This window comes from Leptonychotes weddellii, chromosome 5 (genome assembly GCF_054177405.1).
Source record: "Leptonychotes weddellii isolate Sample4059 chromosome 5, ASM5417740v2, whole genome shotgun sequence".
NCBI lineage: Eukaryota > Metazoa > Chordata > Mammalia > Carnivora > Phocidae > Leptonychotes > Leptonychotes weddellii.
The window spans coordinates 96,169,379-96,184,039 of record NC_138373.1 but is presented as its reverse complement, the minus strand read 5'-3'; the positions used below and the strand labels follow the sequence as shown (position 1 = coordinate 96,184,039).

Here is a 14,661-nt window from a genome sequence, read left to right as displayed (position 1 = left end):
AACTGGATTTTTAAAAAATAAAGCAGGGGCGCCTGGGTGGCTCAGTCGTTAAGCGTCTGCCTTCGGCTCAGGTCATGATCCCAGGATCCTGGGATCGAGCCCCACATCGGGCTCCCTGCTACGCGGGAAGCCTGCTTCTCCCTCTCCCACTCCCCCTGCTTGTGTTCCCTCTCTCACTGTCTCTCTCTCTCTCAAATAAATAAAATCTTTAAAAAAATAAAAATAAAAAAAATAAAGTAGTGACAAAAAGCAGCAGGTTTACAGAAGTCACAAGATATATACTAATGAATAGTAATTTCACTAGTAAAAGCAGTGGCACAACTCCTAGTGTATGGGGACTGTATTCTGTCACAACTTCTTTATAGAGTAATCTGGCATTTATTAAAATTTAGTACATGTCCCTTTCACCCAGCAATTTCACCTCTAGTAACTTAATATACAGATACAGACATGGACAACCGAGACTAACATATGGCTGCCACTGACAGCAAATGATTGAAAACAACCTAAATGTCCATCATCAGGACAAATAAATTACCCAGTATGTAGAACCATGGGATACTAAGAAATCATCTGAGAGAATGACAGTCTATATCTGTTGTATAATGTACCCTAATTTTTCTCCTGGCACATCCTGGAGATCGTTTTCTATCACTATACTGCCAATTGTGTTAAAAAAGAAACAGGGAAGGTAAGTATGTGTATGCATACATTTATGCATATAGACACACACAAACTATCTCTCAAAGGATACTATCTATGGCGGGGAAAATGGTGGGAAAAAAAGTTGTCTCAATAGGGATAACTTCAAAGTAAGGAGTAGGATGGGTGGGAGATGCTACATACTTTAATGACATGTGAATTTTTGAAATGTACATTATAATCTACTTTTTTTAAAACTTGGTTTTCACAAGTCTGAGTTATAAGTTTTAAGGGATTTAAAATGAAAACACATGAATCACTTAAGGAAGAAAGGGTTGGAAATCAGGGAAGATGTCACTATAGGAAGCATCAGAAATCTGTCTCCCAATGTAAACAACAACTGCACTGGCAAACTTTGATGTAACTATTTTGGAACTCTGGACTCTCCTGAAGGCTGGTAACATCCAGTGGAGGACACGGATGGTAAATTGAGGTTTATTTCAGCTCTCAGCACAACAGCAGATACCTATCCCCACCCTCAGCCACTTGGTAGGCAGGTACCTGTGTTCCTGCAGCAGTTTGCACATAGCTTACAGGAGCCAGGCTGGGCAAAAAGGAGCTGGTCTCCCAAATATCAAGAATCTGTGCTCTGATCACTGACGGCTGCTTGTGATCACAAAGGGGTGGACAGCCATTGTTGTTATATCTCCTACTATTGTTGCAAGCCCCTCCCATTATGACTCCTGAGAATTTAGGAGCTGGTACCGTTTTTTCCTTCGTTTTTAACTTCTTCCCCTTTTGAAAGCTAGATGTTAAGATTAGGACATTAAAACAAAACAAAACAACAACAACAACAAACTGCTTATATGGGGAAAGTGAGAAAGTGACTGTGCATTCCAAGACTCAAAAAAGACCTGAGAAGACCTTAAATTTACACCTAGCTTATCCTCAGCACACAGACACCATACAACAATACAAAAGGGGGGGTATCTAATTTCCAGAATTACCAGTCATTAAATTCAAATGCACAGTTCAACAAAAAAAAATCACAAGGCATACAAAGAAACAGGAAAGTAAGGCCCCTTTGAAGGAAAAAAATAAACCAATATAAATTGTCTCTGAGGAAGACCTAATGGTAGGTCTACCAGAAAAAAAAGTTTAAAACTACTGTCTCAAATTGCCCAAAGAACTAGAGAATGATGTGAAAAAAGCCAAGAAAATGATATGTGAACAAAACTGAAATACCAATGAAGACACAGAAAACCTAAAAAAGAAACCTCAAAGAAACTACAAAGCTGAAAAGTACAATAACTGAAATGAGAATTTTGCTAAAGGGATTCAAAGGCAGATGTGAGTAGGCAGAAGAAAGAATCAGGGAACTTGAAGACAGAAAAATGAAAATTATGGAGTCTGAGAAAGAAAATGAAAAAAAGATTGAAGAAAAGTGAACACAGCCTAAGGAATCTGTTGGGACACCAGCAAGTGGGCCAACATATGCATTGTGGGAGTCCTAGAAGAGAGAAAGCAGCAAAAACTATTTGAATAAACAATGGCTAAAAACCTTCCAAATTTGATGGAAGACTTGAATATAAAAATCCAAGAAGCTCAACAAAACCTAAGTAAGATGAACTCAAAGAGGCTCACACCAAAATACATTATAATCAAATTTTCAAATGACAAAGTAAAAGAGAATCTTGAAAGCAGTGAAAAGCAAACATCATATACAAGGGAAATTCACTAATATTAGCAGATTTCTCATTAGAAACTCTGGAGGCAAGATTACAGTAGGCCCATAATCAAAGTATGGTTGACCCTGAACAACATGGTAATGGGGGGAGGAGGGGGACAACCACCCACACAATCAAAGTCCACGTATGACTTTTGACTCCACAATCTGAATAGTCTTCTATTAATCAGATGCCTTAATGATAACACAATTACCACATATTCTGTATACTATATGTATTATATGCTGTATTCTTACAATATCTAACCTTTTCATATTTTTTTTTTTTTTTGGTATTTCTATGCTACACAGTTTGTGAGTTTTTTTTTCTATTTAAAGATTATTTATTTATTTACTTGACAGAGAGAGAGAGCACAAGTAGGCAGAGTGGCAGGCAGAGGGAGAGGGAGAAGCAGGCTCCTCGCTGAGCAGAGAGCTCAATGCAGGGCTCGATCCCAGGACCCTGGGATCATGACCTGAGCCGAAGGCAGACACTTAACTGACTGAGCCATCCAAGCGCCCCGTGAGTCTTTTTAAATTGTTGCAAATCTCCAAAAAATTTTCCAACACATTTACTGAAAAATATTGACATATAAGTGGACCTATGCAGTTCTAACATCAACTGTAATAAAAGAAAAACTGTCAACCAAGAATCCTATATCCACGAAAACTGTCCTTCAAAAATGAGGGAGAAATTAAGACATTCTCAGATTAACAAACGCTGAGGGAGTTTATGACTACTAAATCTGCCCTGCAATAAATGCTCAAAGGGGTCCTGCAAGGTGAAATGAAAGGATACTACACAGTAACTTGAATCTTTATGGAAAAATAAAGACTTCAATAAAAATAAATACATGGGTAATTATAAAAACTATTATTGTATCAATGCTTCACAACTGCACTTTTTTTGTTTTGTTTTCTACACTGGATTTAAGAGACTAATATGTTTAAAGAACACTATTAGTGTAAAAGCTAGTACTCCTGTGGGGTGCCTGGGTGGCTCACTCATTAAGCTTCCAACTCTTGATCTCAGCTCAGGTCTTGATCTCAGAGTCATGAGTTCAAGCTCTGCACTGGGCTCCATGTTGGGCATGGAGCCTATTTAAAAAAAAAAAAAAAAAGGAAGAAAAAGAAAAAGCTGGTACTACTATAACTCCAAATCTTGTTTTCTAGATAACTGAAGAGACTACTGCATTTAAAAGAATTATTAGTTTGGGGCGCATGGGTGGCTCAGTCATTAAGTGTCTGCCTTCAGCTCAGGTCATGATCCCAGGGTCCTGGGATCAAGCCCTGTATCAGGCTCCCTGCTCAGCGGGAAGCTTGCTTCTCCCTCTCCCACTCCCCCTGCTTGTATTCCCTTCTCTCACTGTCTCTCTCTCTCTGTCAAATAAATAAATAAAATCTTAAATTAAAAAAAAAGAATTATTAGTTTATGTTTTGGGGCACATAATGTATAAAGATGTAATTTTGTGACATCAAAAACTAAAAGGGGTGGAGATGGAGCTGTAGAGGAGCAGAGTTTTTGTATGTTATTGAACTTAAACTGATATAAATACAAATTAGTGTTATAACCTTAGGATATAAATGTAATCCTCATGGTAACCACAAAGATAATAGGTATAAAATATGTACAAAAGGACATTAAGAAGGAATTTAAACATTTCACTACCAAAAATAAATCAATTAAACAAAAGAAAACAAGAATGCAGGAAATGAGGGACAAAAATGATACAGGGAATATAAAAAACAAATAGTCCAATGACAGAAGTCCCTTCTCTCAGTAATTACTTAAATGTAATGGGTTAAACCCTCCAATCAAAGGATGATATTGGCAGAACAGATAAAAACGCATGATCCAACAATATACTGTCTACAAGAGACTTACTTCAGACTCAAGGACACAAACATGTTGAAAGTAAAAGGATGGAAAAAGATATTCCATGCAAATAGTAACTAAAAAAGAGTAGGTGTGACTACACTAATATCAGACAAAACAGGCTTTAAATCAAAAAAGGTTACAATAGATAAGGTATTATATATTAATAAAAGGTTCAATATGGCAAGAAGATATAAAAATTATAAATATCTATCGACCTAATGACACAGCATCAAAATATATGAAGTAAAAACTGCCAGAACTGAAGGGAGAAATAATAATTATACAGCAATAGTTGGAGACTTCAATACCCTTGTCACAATGATGGATAGAAAAATCAGATAAAAGTTAAGGAAACAGAGGACTTGTAAACAAGACAATCCACAAAGTAGATCTAACAGACATACAAAGATCACCCTACCCAACAACAGAATACATTCTCAAGTGCATGAGACAGTTTTCCAATAGATTAAGTGTTAGGTCATACATTGTCAATAAATTTAAAAAGTAAAACTGGAAAATTCATAAAACTGTGGAAATTAAACAACACACTTTTAAACTAGCAATGGGCGAAAGAAGAAATCACATGGAAAGTGTAAAATACTTAGAGACAAAAATTAAAACAATGTATAAAAACTTAGGAGAAGCAGCAAAGCAGTGCTAAGAGGGAAATTAATGGCTATAAACACTTACATTAAAAAACAAGAACAAACTCAAATCAATAACCTAACTTCACAACTTAAGAAACTAGAAAAATCAGAACTAAACCCAAAGCTAGCAGAAGGCAAGAAATAAAGATTAGAACAGAGATAAATGGAAAAACAGAAAAAAGAAAAAAAATCAAAGAAATCAAAAGTTGGTTCTTCAAAAAGATCAACAAGATTGACAAACCTTTAGCTAGATGGACTAAGAAAAAAAGAGAAGACTCAAGCTACTAAAATCAGAAATGAAAGTGGAAACATTACTAGCAAGTCTATAGAAATAAAAAGGATTATTAAGAGAGTACTATGAACAACTGCATGCTGACAAACAGGGTAACCTAGATAAAATGGACAATTCCTAAAAACACAAAACCTACCAAGACTAAGTCAAGAAGAAAGAGAAAATCTGTGCACCTGGGTGGCTCAGTTGGTTAAGCGACTGCCTTTGGCTCAGGTCATGATCCTGGAGTCCCGGGATCAAGTCCCGCATCCAGCTCCCTGCTCAGCAGGGAGTCTGCTTCTCCCTCTGACCCTCCCCCCTCTCATGCTTTCTCTCTCATTCTCTCTCTCAAATAAATAAATAAAATCTTTAAAAAAAAAAAAAAGAAAAATCTAAATAGACTTATAACTTGTAAGGAAATTGAATCAGTAATCAAAAATCTCCCAACAAAGAAAAGCCATGAACCTGATGGTTTCACTGGTAAGCTCTACTAAACATTTAAAGAACTAACACCAAGCCTTTTAAAATTCTTACAAAAAAACTGAAGAGGAAGGAACACTTCCTAATTCATTCTATGGGGACATTATTACCCTGAAACCAAAGCCAGACAAAGACACTACAACAACAACAAAAGCTACACAGTCTGATATCCCTTAGGAACACTGATGCAAAAAATCTCAACAAAACACTAGCAAAAAGAATTCAGCAGCATATTAAAAGGATTATACATCATGACCAAGTGGGATTTATTCCTGAAATGCAAGGAATAATTCATCATAGGAAAACTGATCAATGTAATACTCCACATCATCAGAATGAAGGGGAAAAAATCTACATGATCATCTGAATTCATACAGAAAAAGCATTTGACAAAATTTAACACCCTTTCATGATGAAACTCAACAAACTAGGAATAGAAGTAAACTATCTCAACATAATAAAAGCCATATATGGAAAACCCACAGCTAACATCACACTCAATACTGAAAAACTGATCTTTCTTTAAGAACAGGAACAAGGCAAGGATGCCTGCTTTCACCACTTCAATGCAAAACAGTACTGGGAGTTTTAGTCAAAGCAATTAGGGAAGGGGAGGGGAGGTATACAAACTGGAAGGGAATAAAATTATCTTTTTGCAGATATGACCTTATATGTAGAAAACCCTAAAGATTACACACACACACACAATATAAATGAGTTCAGCAAAGTAGCAAGATACAAACTCAACATACAAAAATTAATTGCATTTCTGTAGATGAACAGAATAATTTAAAAAGGAAATTACAAAAGAATTCCATTTACAATAGCATCAAAAAGAATAAAACTTAGGAATTAACCAAGGAGATGAAAAATTTGTATAATGAAAACTACAAAAACCCTGCTGAAATAAAACATAAATGGAAACACATCCCATGTTCACACATTGAAAGACTTAATATTGTTAAAATGTCAATACTACTCAAAGCAATCTACATTTTCAAGGCAATCCCTACCAACATTCCAATGTCATTTTTTACAGAAATTAAAAAACAAAAACAAAAACAAAAACCTCTACTAAAACTCATAAGGAATCTGAAGGGACCCTGGATGTCCAAAATAAACCTTGAAAAAGAAGTGCAAAAGTGGAAGACCCACACTTCCCGATTTCAAAACTTACTACCAAGCTGCATTAATCAAATCAGTGTAATACTGGCAGAAAGACAAACATAAACCAGTGAATAGAAAAGAGCACCCAGAAATAAGTCTTCACATATATGTTAAATGACTTTTAACAAGGATGCCAAGACCATACAATGGGAAAACTACAGCCTTTGCAACAGATGATACTGGAAAATTGGGTATCAACATGCAAAAGAATGAAGTTGGACCCTTACCTAACACCATATATAAAAATTAACTCACAAGGGATCAAGCACCTAAATGTAGGACCTAAAATAATAAAACTCTTAGAAGAAAACACAGGACAAAAGCTTCATGACTTTAGATTTGCCGATGATTTCTTCTACATGACACCAAAGGCACAGGTAACAAAAGAAAAAACAAAATTTGGGCTTAACGAAAAATTTAAAATTTTGCTTATCAAATAGCACTATCAACAGAGTAGAAAGGTAACCCACAAAATGGGAGAAATATCTGCAAATCACATATCTGATAAGGGGTTAATATATAGAATATACAGAAAAACTTCTAAAACTCAACAACGAGGAAACAATTAAAAATAAAGAATGGACTTAAACATTTCTTCTAAGAAGATATACGAATGGCCATTAAGCACAAGAAAAAACAACATCGCTAGTCATTAGGGAAATGCAAATCAAAATTACAATGAGATACCACCTCATACCCATTAGGGCGGCTACTAGCAAAAACCCAGGAAATGACAAGTGATGGTGAGGATGTGGAGAAATTGAAACTCTTGTGCACTGCTGGTGGGAATATAAAATGGTACAGCCACCGTGGAAGACAGTATGGAAGTTCCTCAAAAAATTAAAAATAGAATTACCATACGGTCCAGGAATTCCACTTCTGAATATATACTCAAAAGAATCGAAAGCAGGGTCTTGAAGATATTTGGATACCCATGTTCATAGCAGCATTATTCACAATAGCTAAACGCAGAAGCAATCCAAGTGTCTACTGACAGATGAATGGATAAGCAAAATGTGGTACTCAGCTTTAGTAAGGAAGGAATTCTGTAATATGCTACAACATGGATGACCCTTGAGGACATTATACTAAATGAAGGAGCCAATCACAAAAGATAAATACTGTACAATTCCACTTACATGAGATACTTAGAATAGTCAAAATCTTAATGACAGAAAACATAATGGTGGTTACCAGGGGCTGGGAAGATCTACTGATAAATTGCTTTGGGGAGTTATCATTTAATGGGTATAGTTTCAGTTTTACAAAGTGAAGAGAGTTATGAGGATGAATGGTGGGGGATGGCTGTATAATAATGCTAATGTATTTAATACCACTGAACTATACACTTAAAAATGGTTAAGATGGTAAATTTTATGTTAAAGATATTTAAGATAGAAACCCCGGTATCAATATCAGGTTTCTAACACCAGGCAAGCAACAATTAGTTTTGAATGACGTTAAGGAAGTTGGATAACTTATACTACCAGTTCTGACTAAATCCCAAGATCAAAATCTGCCACTAGATTCCATTTGAGTTAGGTTAATTCAAAAAAAAAAAAGAAAAAAAGAACTGTTAAAGTTTAAAGCACATTAAAAATAGGAATTTCAGGTTTCATCAGGTTTCATCATAATTCCAGGGCGACAAACAAAAATATAAATTGATGAGGACAGAAAGCACATCAGAGCAGATAATGCGTTTTTGGAAAACAAATAGCAAGAAGAGAAAAATAACTTGAGCTGATACTAAAAGGGCTTATTAACAATTAAATTAGGTTAAGCTAATTAGATACATACCATTCAAGGTACTGTAGAGGGAAAACAAGACAAGTGCTTCAGATGCATTCAGTGTACATATAACTAGACAAGTAAAAACAATATTTTAATAAAGGCAATGATAAATTCATCAGTGACAAAGCAGCATAAAATTTTAAAATAGAAAGGGGAAGAAAGCAGAATCAAGAAAGATCTTGAGTTTTACCTCAAACACTAGATTCCACTGAATGAATATGAATTAGAAAGAAGGCCACAAAAGATGGGTATTCTACACTGGAGAAGAGTAAGCAGAGATACTGAAGTAGAAAATGACACTTCAGGGCGCCTGGGTGGCTCAGTTGGTTAAGCGACTGCCTTCGGCTCAGGTCATGATCCTGGGGTCCCGGGATCGAGTCCCGCATCAGGCTACCTGCTCAGCAGGGAGTCTGCTTCTCCCTCTCCCGCTCCCCCCTCTTGTGCTCTTTCTCTCTCTCTCAAATAAATAAATAAAATCTTTAAAAAAAAAAAAAGAAAATGACACTTCACATGTGGGAACAACATAAATCATACATTCACACTTAAGAAAAATGTCAAAATTTTCTTCTATAGGAAGAAGCAACCTGTTCTACTGGGACAGGTACTGCCTCCAAGTAATCTGCTTTTCACTCTGATAGCCAAAAAGCTACATGGCCATTTGTTTGAGGATGGTAAATTACGTCTCTACAAAATTTGACTGCAAGCTCCCAGACAGCTAGGATGGTGTCTCTAATGCAGTATTTGACACAAGAAGATGCAGAATGAGTATTCAGTGAATTTAAATAAATTATGAGAAAGCCAGAATGGTACTATTTTCTGAAAATATGTAACTTAAAATACTACTCCTAAAATATGCACTGTGAAAAATTTCATAGTCAAGTCTGCTAAATTATGCAAATTTTATTATTTATCTTCCTTCAGAGACCACTGATGAGCATATTAACATATTAAAATCTCTGAAAAGTGCTGCAATATCAAAATAACCTACCTCTTTTAAATCTAGCATTTCCCAAACATACTGGCTAATAGAATTTTTTTTCCCCCTCAGATCGTTAAGACTCTAGAATTAGTACTCCATCAAATACTTTGAGAAATTCTCTATTAGAGCCCAAATATAAAACTGAACAGTAGACTGAATTACAACATTCCTGGATATTTAAGTATGTCACTGAATGTATCTTCAATTTCACCGAACTTTCTGTAAATGACATGTTCTCCCAATTGAATTGCTTAAAATTATATTCACAGCAAGAGAAGTTAAACAGGAAAACTAAATATTTAATCTCTCTCTAGTCATAAAAATGAATCTACACAATGTTTCTGAAGTACATGGACCATTACTTAAGTAACTAACATAAAGGGGTACATACATGGCTGGCTCAGTTGGTAGAGCATGCAGCTCTTAATCTCAGGGTTTCTAAATTCGAGCCCCATGTTGGGTGTAGAGATTACTTTAAAAAAATCTTAAAAAAAAAAAACTAAAATAAAATAAAAATACTGCCACAAGTACATTTAAACACACACACACAGTATTATGTCAGTCTCTTTCCTAGCATCAAAGTCCTTTTCTCCTCCCAGCTTATTCTGTTAAATCAGATATGAGTTTACAGAATCAAAGTCAAAATTCTATTTCTCAAAAAGCACAGATCACTAAAATGAGTAACTATTTAACAATTGCCTGAGAACAAATATTACTATCTGAGCAAAATGTTAATAAACTGCGGTGGGATTAGGTTTTTAAATAAAAGAACTAGAGTATCATAAAAATTTCCCCAATGCTTTACTTCCAGTACAAGAAAGTATCAATCTAACTTGAAAAACATTTTAGACAGTGCTATGAAATTGATGTTGTTGCTCAACATTAATGATGTATACCATGTAACAAACATATCAAAGAGATCTCAATCCTACCCTCACTCATCTTGCTTCTGGTTCAACAAAAGATCGTGCCTGACCTATCACCCCACTTACAGGTTGTTAGTGCTATTTATTAATTCAAAATCTAGCAAATCCTATGCATTTTTAAGAGAAAAAAATAAGGAGGTTAAAAAGAAAGTCTTTCTAGACCCAATGTCACTGACTATTAAGACTCAAGATCCACTCAAGCAGTAAGTAAAATATTTAAAATCTGGGGAAGGTTGATAGTGAGGACTGTTTTTTTTTTTTAATTAAGAGGTATAAAAAGTGATGGGGGAAAGATGAATATATCTTAATAAAGCCTTGCTAACTGAAGAGTATTAAGCAAACAAGAAAGTGGTATTTTTGAAGTTTTTAAGTACTCTGAGAAAAATGATCAGTTCTCCAAAATAGCAATTTTGAAGTATATAAACCTATTATTAATATAAAAACCACTATGCTAATTATTAAGAAAATAAACAAAATGGCCCTATAAATTACTTTATTGTTCATGCTTTTAAATAGTGATGGAAAGGTGCCAAAAAGGGACAGCTAGATGATGTTGATATATTCATTCAAGAATATGTATAAATACCTTCTATTATAGGTACAATAACAAGGAAACCTTGACCTATTTAAGAACAATTGATATCTAAATGACAGATAAGCATTTTAAAAAAGAGGGGCTTTATTTGTATATGTACTGATAGGGTTTATAGTGGCTTGTACTTTCTATGAGCAGTGTACATTAGTTATTTTGGAAAAGATTTTTGTAGGTAAAGATTTATGTAGGTATATACATTTTAGATCAAATTCTAATGCTTGATCCATTTTATCAAAGGGCCTTCTATAAAAGGTATCTTAAAATGTATTGAAAAGCCAGAAATCTTCAAATCTATATAATCTCTTATGGTACAGAGATTTTTATATTCTCTGCGTATCATACCAAAATAATTCCTTTAGCACCAATTCCTGAGTCTAAAGCTTAATTTTGCCAATGAAACATCTATATTTCCTTGTTAGAGATGTTATGGGTTATACAGAAAAGTTTGAGTTCATTTTCAAATGTTTTAATGCAAAAATTCATAAACAGTATTTTATGGACCCAAAAATGCTCTCATCTTTTGGTACTCAAGACTCATCAAAGATCACAGGTAACTCAAACAATGTGTCATTTCATTTCCTGGGATATTTATGAGATAATTTCCATAGAATATAACATGTGATATAAATATAGCCCAAGATCCAAGGTCTAAGTAGATTCTTATTCTGAATTGACTGGTTTATGACCAGTGGCTTACCATGATTTCTAGAGATACTTTTAACAGCAAAGCCCATATAAGGATAAATAAAGCATTTTCCTTATCCTCCCTATTTATTCTCTCACTTCTATACTACTGGAGAAATTCAGGTATAGTTCAATTATTGAACTCAGAATCACTCATATTCATACTATTACTCTGTGTGGTAAATGTTTATAATCCATGAGGCTATTTTCCCCATATGTATTTTAAAGTACTAGAACAAATCAAACACTTCCCACCCATAATTTAAGATCCAGACAAAACTCTTCATGTGAAACATCAAGGGGAAACTATGCCTTACCTCATACTCAATTTCAGGTAAGTTACTCTCATCTGCCTTCTCTAGCTTCTCAGCAGCCCACTTGCTTGCAGCCTCAGCAAGTTCCTTTTCAGTTAGCCTACTGGGTTTGTCTAACACCTAACAAAAACAAAAGAACAGTTCTATTACAATTCTCAAAAGCATTTAAACTTCCAATAAATGAAGAAGTATATCCCAGGGGTGCTTGGGTGGCTCAGCTGGTTAAGCGTCTGCCTTTGGCTCAGGTCATTATCTCAAGGTCCTGGGGTGGAGCCCCACATAGGGCTTCCTGATCCTCAGGGAGCCTGCTTCTCCCTCTCCCTCTGCTTGCCACTCCCCCTGCTTGTGCACTCTATCAAATAAATAAATAAAATCTTTAATAATAAAAAAAAGTACATCCCACTTACATTAAAATCATGTAAGCCTCCAACTGTATATAGATAACATGTACATTCTTTATTTACTTTTTCAAAAATATTCAACACAGAATTTAAGTAGCAATTCCTTTTGGCCATACAGATTAGATCTGACTCCTAATTTCATTTATATAAAACTTCAAAAATTCATCTTAAGGAACAAAAGACACTGACAATTAACTAATACACTAAGAGTATTTAAAATAAACAGGACATCATACTGATTTCAATGTTGTATCTTGAATTATATTCAATGAAATAAGTAACGCCAAAATATCATCAAGGTAAATTTCTAACTAATACAATAGAAAAGTCATATGCTATTTTCATAACTTGTAATAATTTATATAAATCCTACTCTTTACACAATATTTTATACACTTAAATTTCATTTTGATACTTCTACTGCTTCCCTTCTTCAACCATATCCAATACAAAACAATGTATGGAATTTCAAGTTACAGACAGACCTGGGCTTGAATGCCAGGTTCATCACTTGGTAGGTAGATGATTTTATATGCATAATTAATGATACTGTAAAGCCTTGGTTGCCTCATTTCCAAAACAGGTGTTAATATTGTTTTATAAAGTAGTTTTGAGAATCAAGAGAAGTAATAGACCTGAAAGTATCTAGCACAGTGCTTGGTACTTCAGTTTTTCTTTCTTTTCCATATTCACTGATATAAATCAGTTATAGTAAAATATTTGAAGATGATCAATCAGTTCATGAGGTCATTATAAAAATGAAGAAAATAAAATTTTTTTCTGGATCACACGATTCCCACAATACTGTTTACAGACCTACGTTACAGAATAAGGTATAAAAATTCTAAGCCAAGGGGCACCTGGGTGACTCGGTCAGTTAAGCATCTGACTCTTAATTTCGGTTAAGGTCATGATCTCAGGGTTGGGAGATGGCATCCCCACAGAGCATGGGCATGGAGCCTGCTTAAGACTCTCTCTCCCTTCCCCTCTCTTAAAAAAAAAAAACAAAAAACAAAAAACAAAACTAAGCCAAAAATTAGAAAACTTGGTTCCTTGGGCCCTTATAGTAGCTGATTCCATTCTATTTTATTAGCATACATTTTCATCAACTAGGTCTTTCACCTCTAATTTTGTCTCCACATCTTCTCTAAAGTCACATCATTAAATCCAAACATACTTCCTCTGGATGACAGTGGCATTAAAAATCTCCACATTAGGGGCACTTGGGTGGCACAGTCGGTTGAGCATCTGACTCTTGGTTTCAGCTGGGGTCGTGATCTCAGGGTTGTGAGATCAAGCCCCCTGTCAGGCTCCATGCTCAGCACAGAGTCTGCCTGAGATTCTCTTCCTCTTCCTCTGCCCCTCTGGCTTATTCTCTCTCTTTCTCAAATAAAAATAAATAAATCTTTAAAAGTCTCCACATTAGAGTATACTACCATTTATAAAGTGCTTCTATATGCACACCTAAAAAAGTATTTTAATTAAATGAAATTCCATGAAGGTGGTTAGGGCAGACTTTATTACCCCAACTTATAAACCAAAAAACTGAATGGCCGAAAGCTAGTGATTTGCCCAGTCACTAGTAAATGTAAGCTGGAACTTATGACAAAGGCCCCTGACCTCCTCCCACAGCTTAGTCAATTCACCAAACTACTGGCTGGACATCCATCATAGTTACTGAAAGATAGTAACAGTGTATGTATATAGAGTGTTTCCACAGCCACTGAAGCCTAAATGTGTCACTCCAAAGCCCTAGCCACACATAATGTTAAAAAGGTAGAAGTAATACCTCTATTATTACTTAGCAGTAAGATTAAAAAGTTAAAAAAACAAACAAAAAAAACCCAGGGATGCCTAGATGGCTCAGTCTATGAAGCATTTGCCTTCGGCTCAAGTCATGATCACTGCGTCTTGGGATCAAGCCTCACACTGGGCTCCCTCCTCAGCTGGGAGCCTACTTCTCCCTCTCCCTCTGCCCCTCCACCCTGCTCGTGCGTGCTCTCTCTCTCTCAAATAAATAAAATCTTCGGGGGAAAAAAAAGTTAAAAAAGACAAACTAAGTTAGAATAAACAACCATATACATATGAATACCTCAAAGAAAAGAATTTATGCCCATTTTTTGGTATCTGTTTTGAAGAGAAAGTTATAGAGTAAAAAT

At 35.1% G+C, this 14,661-nt stretch overlaps 1 protein-coding gene across 10 annotated transcripts in view; it reads right to left on the bottom strand.

Moving 5' to 3' along the window:
- PPHLN1 (periphilin 1) overlaps positions 1 to 14,661 on the bottom strand; it is a 144,062-nt gene that overhangs the window by 52,317 nt on the left and 77,084 nt on the right. For 8 of the 10 annotated variants that reach the window (XM_081821511.1, XM_081821517.1, XM_081821509.1 and 5 more), the window contains one exon: positions 12,105 to 12,221. The exons of the other annotated variants lie outside the window; for them this stretch is intronic. In XM_081821511.1, coding sequence (XP_081677637.1) covers positions 12,105 to 12,221 — 117 coding nt within the window. The remainder of the gene's footprint in view (positions 1 to 12,104; positions 12,222 to 14,661) is intronic. 10 annotated transcript variants of the gene reach the window in all.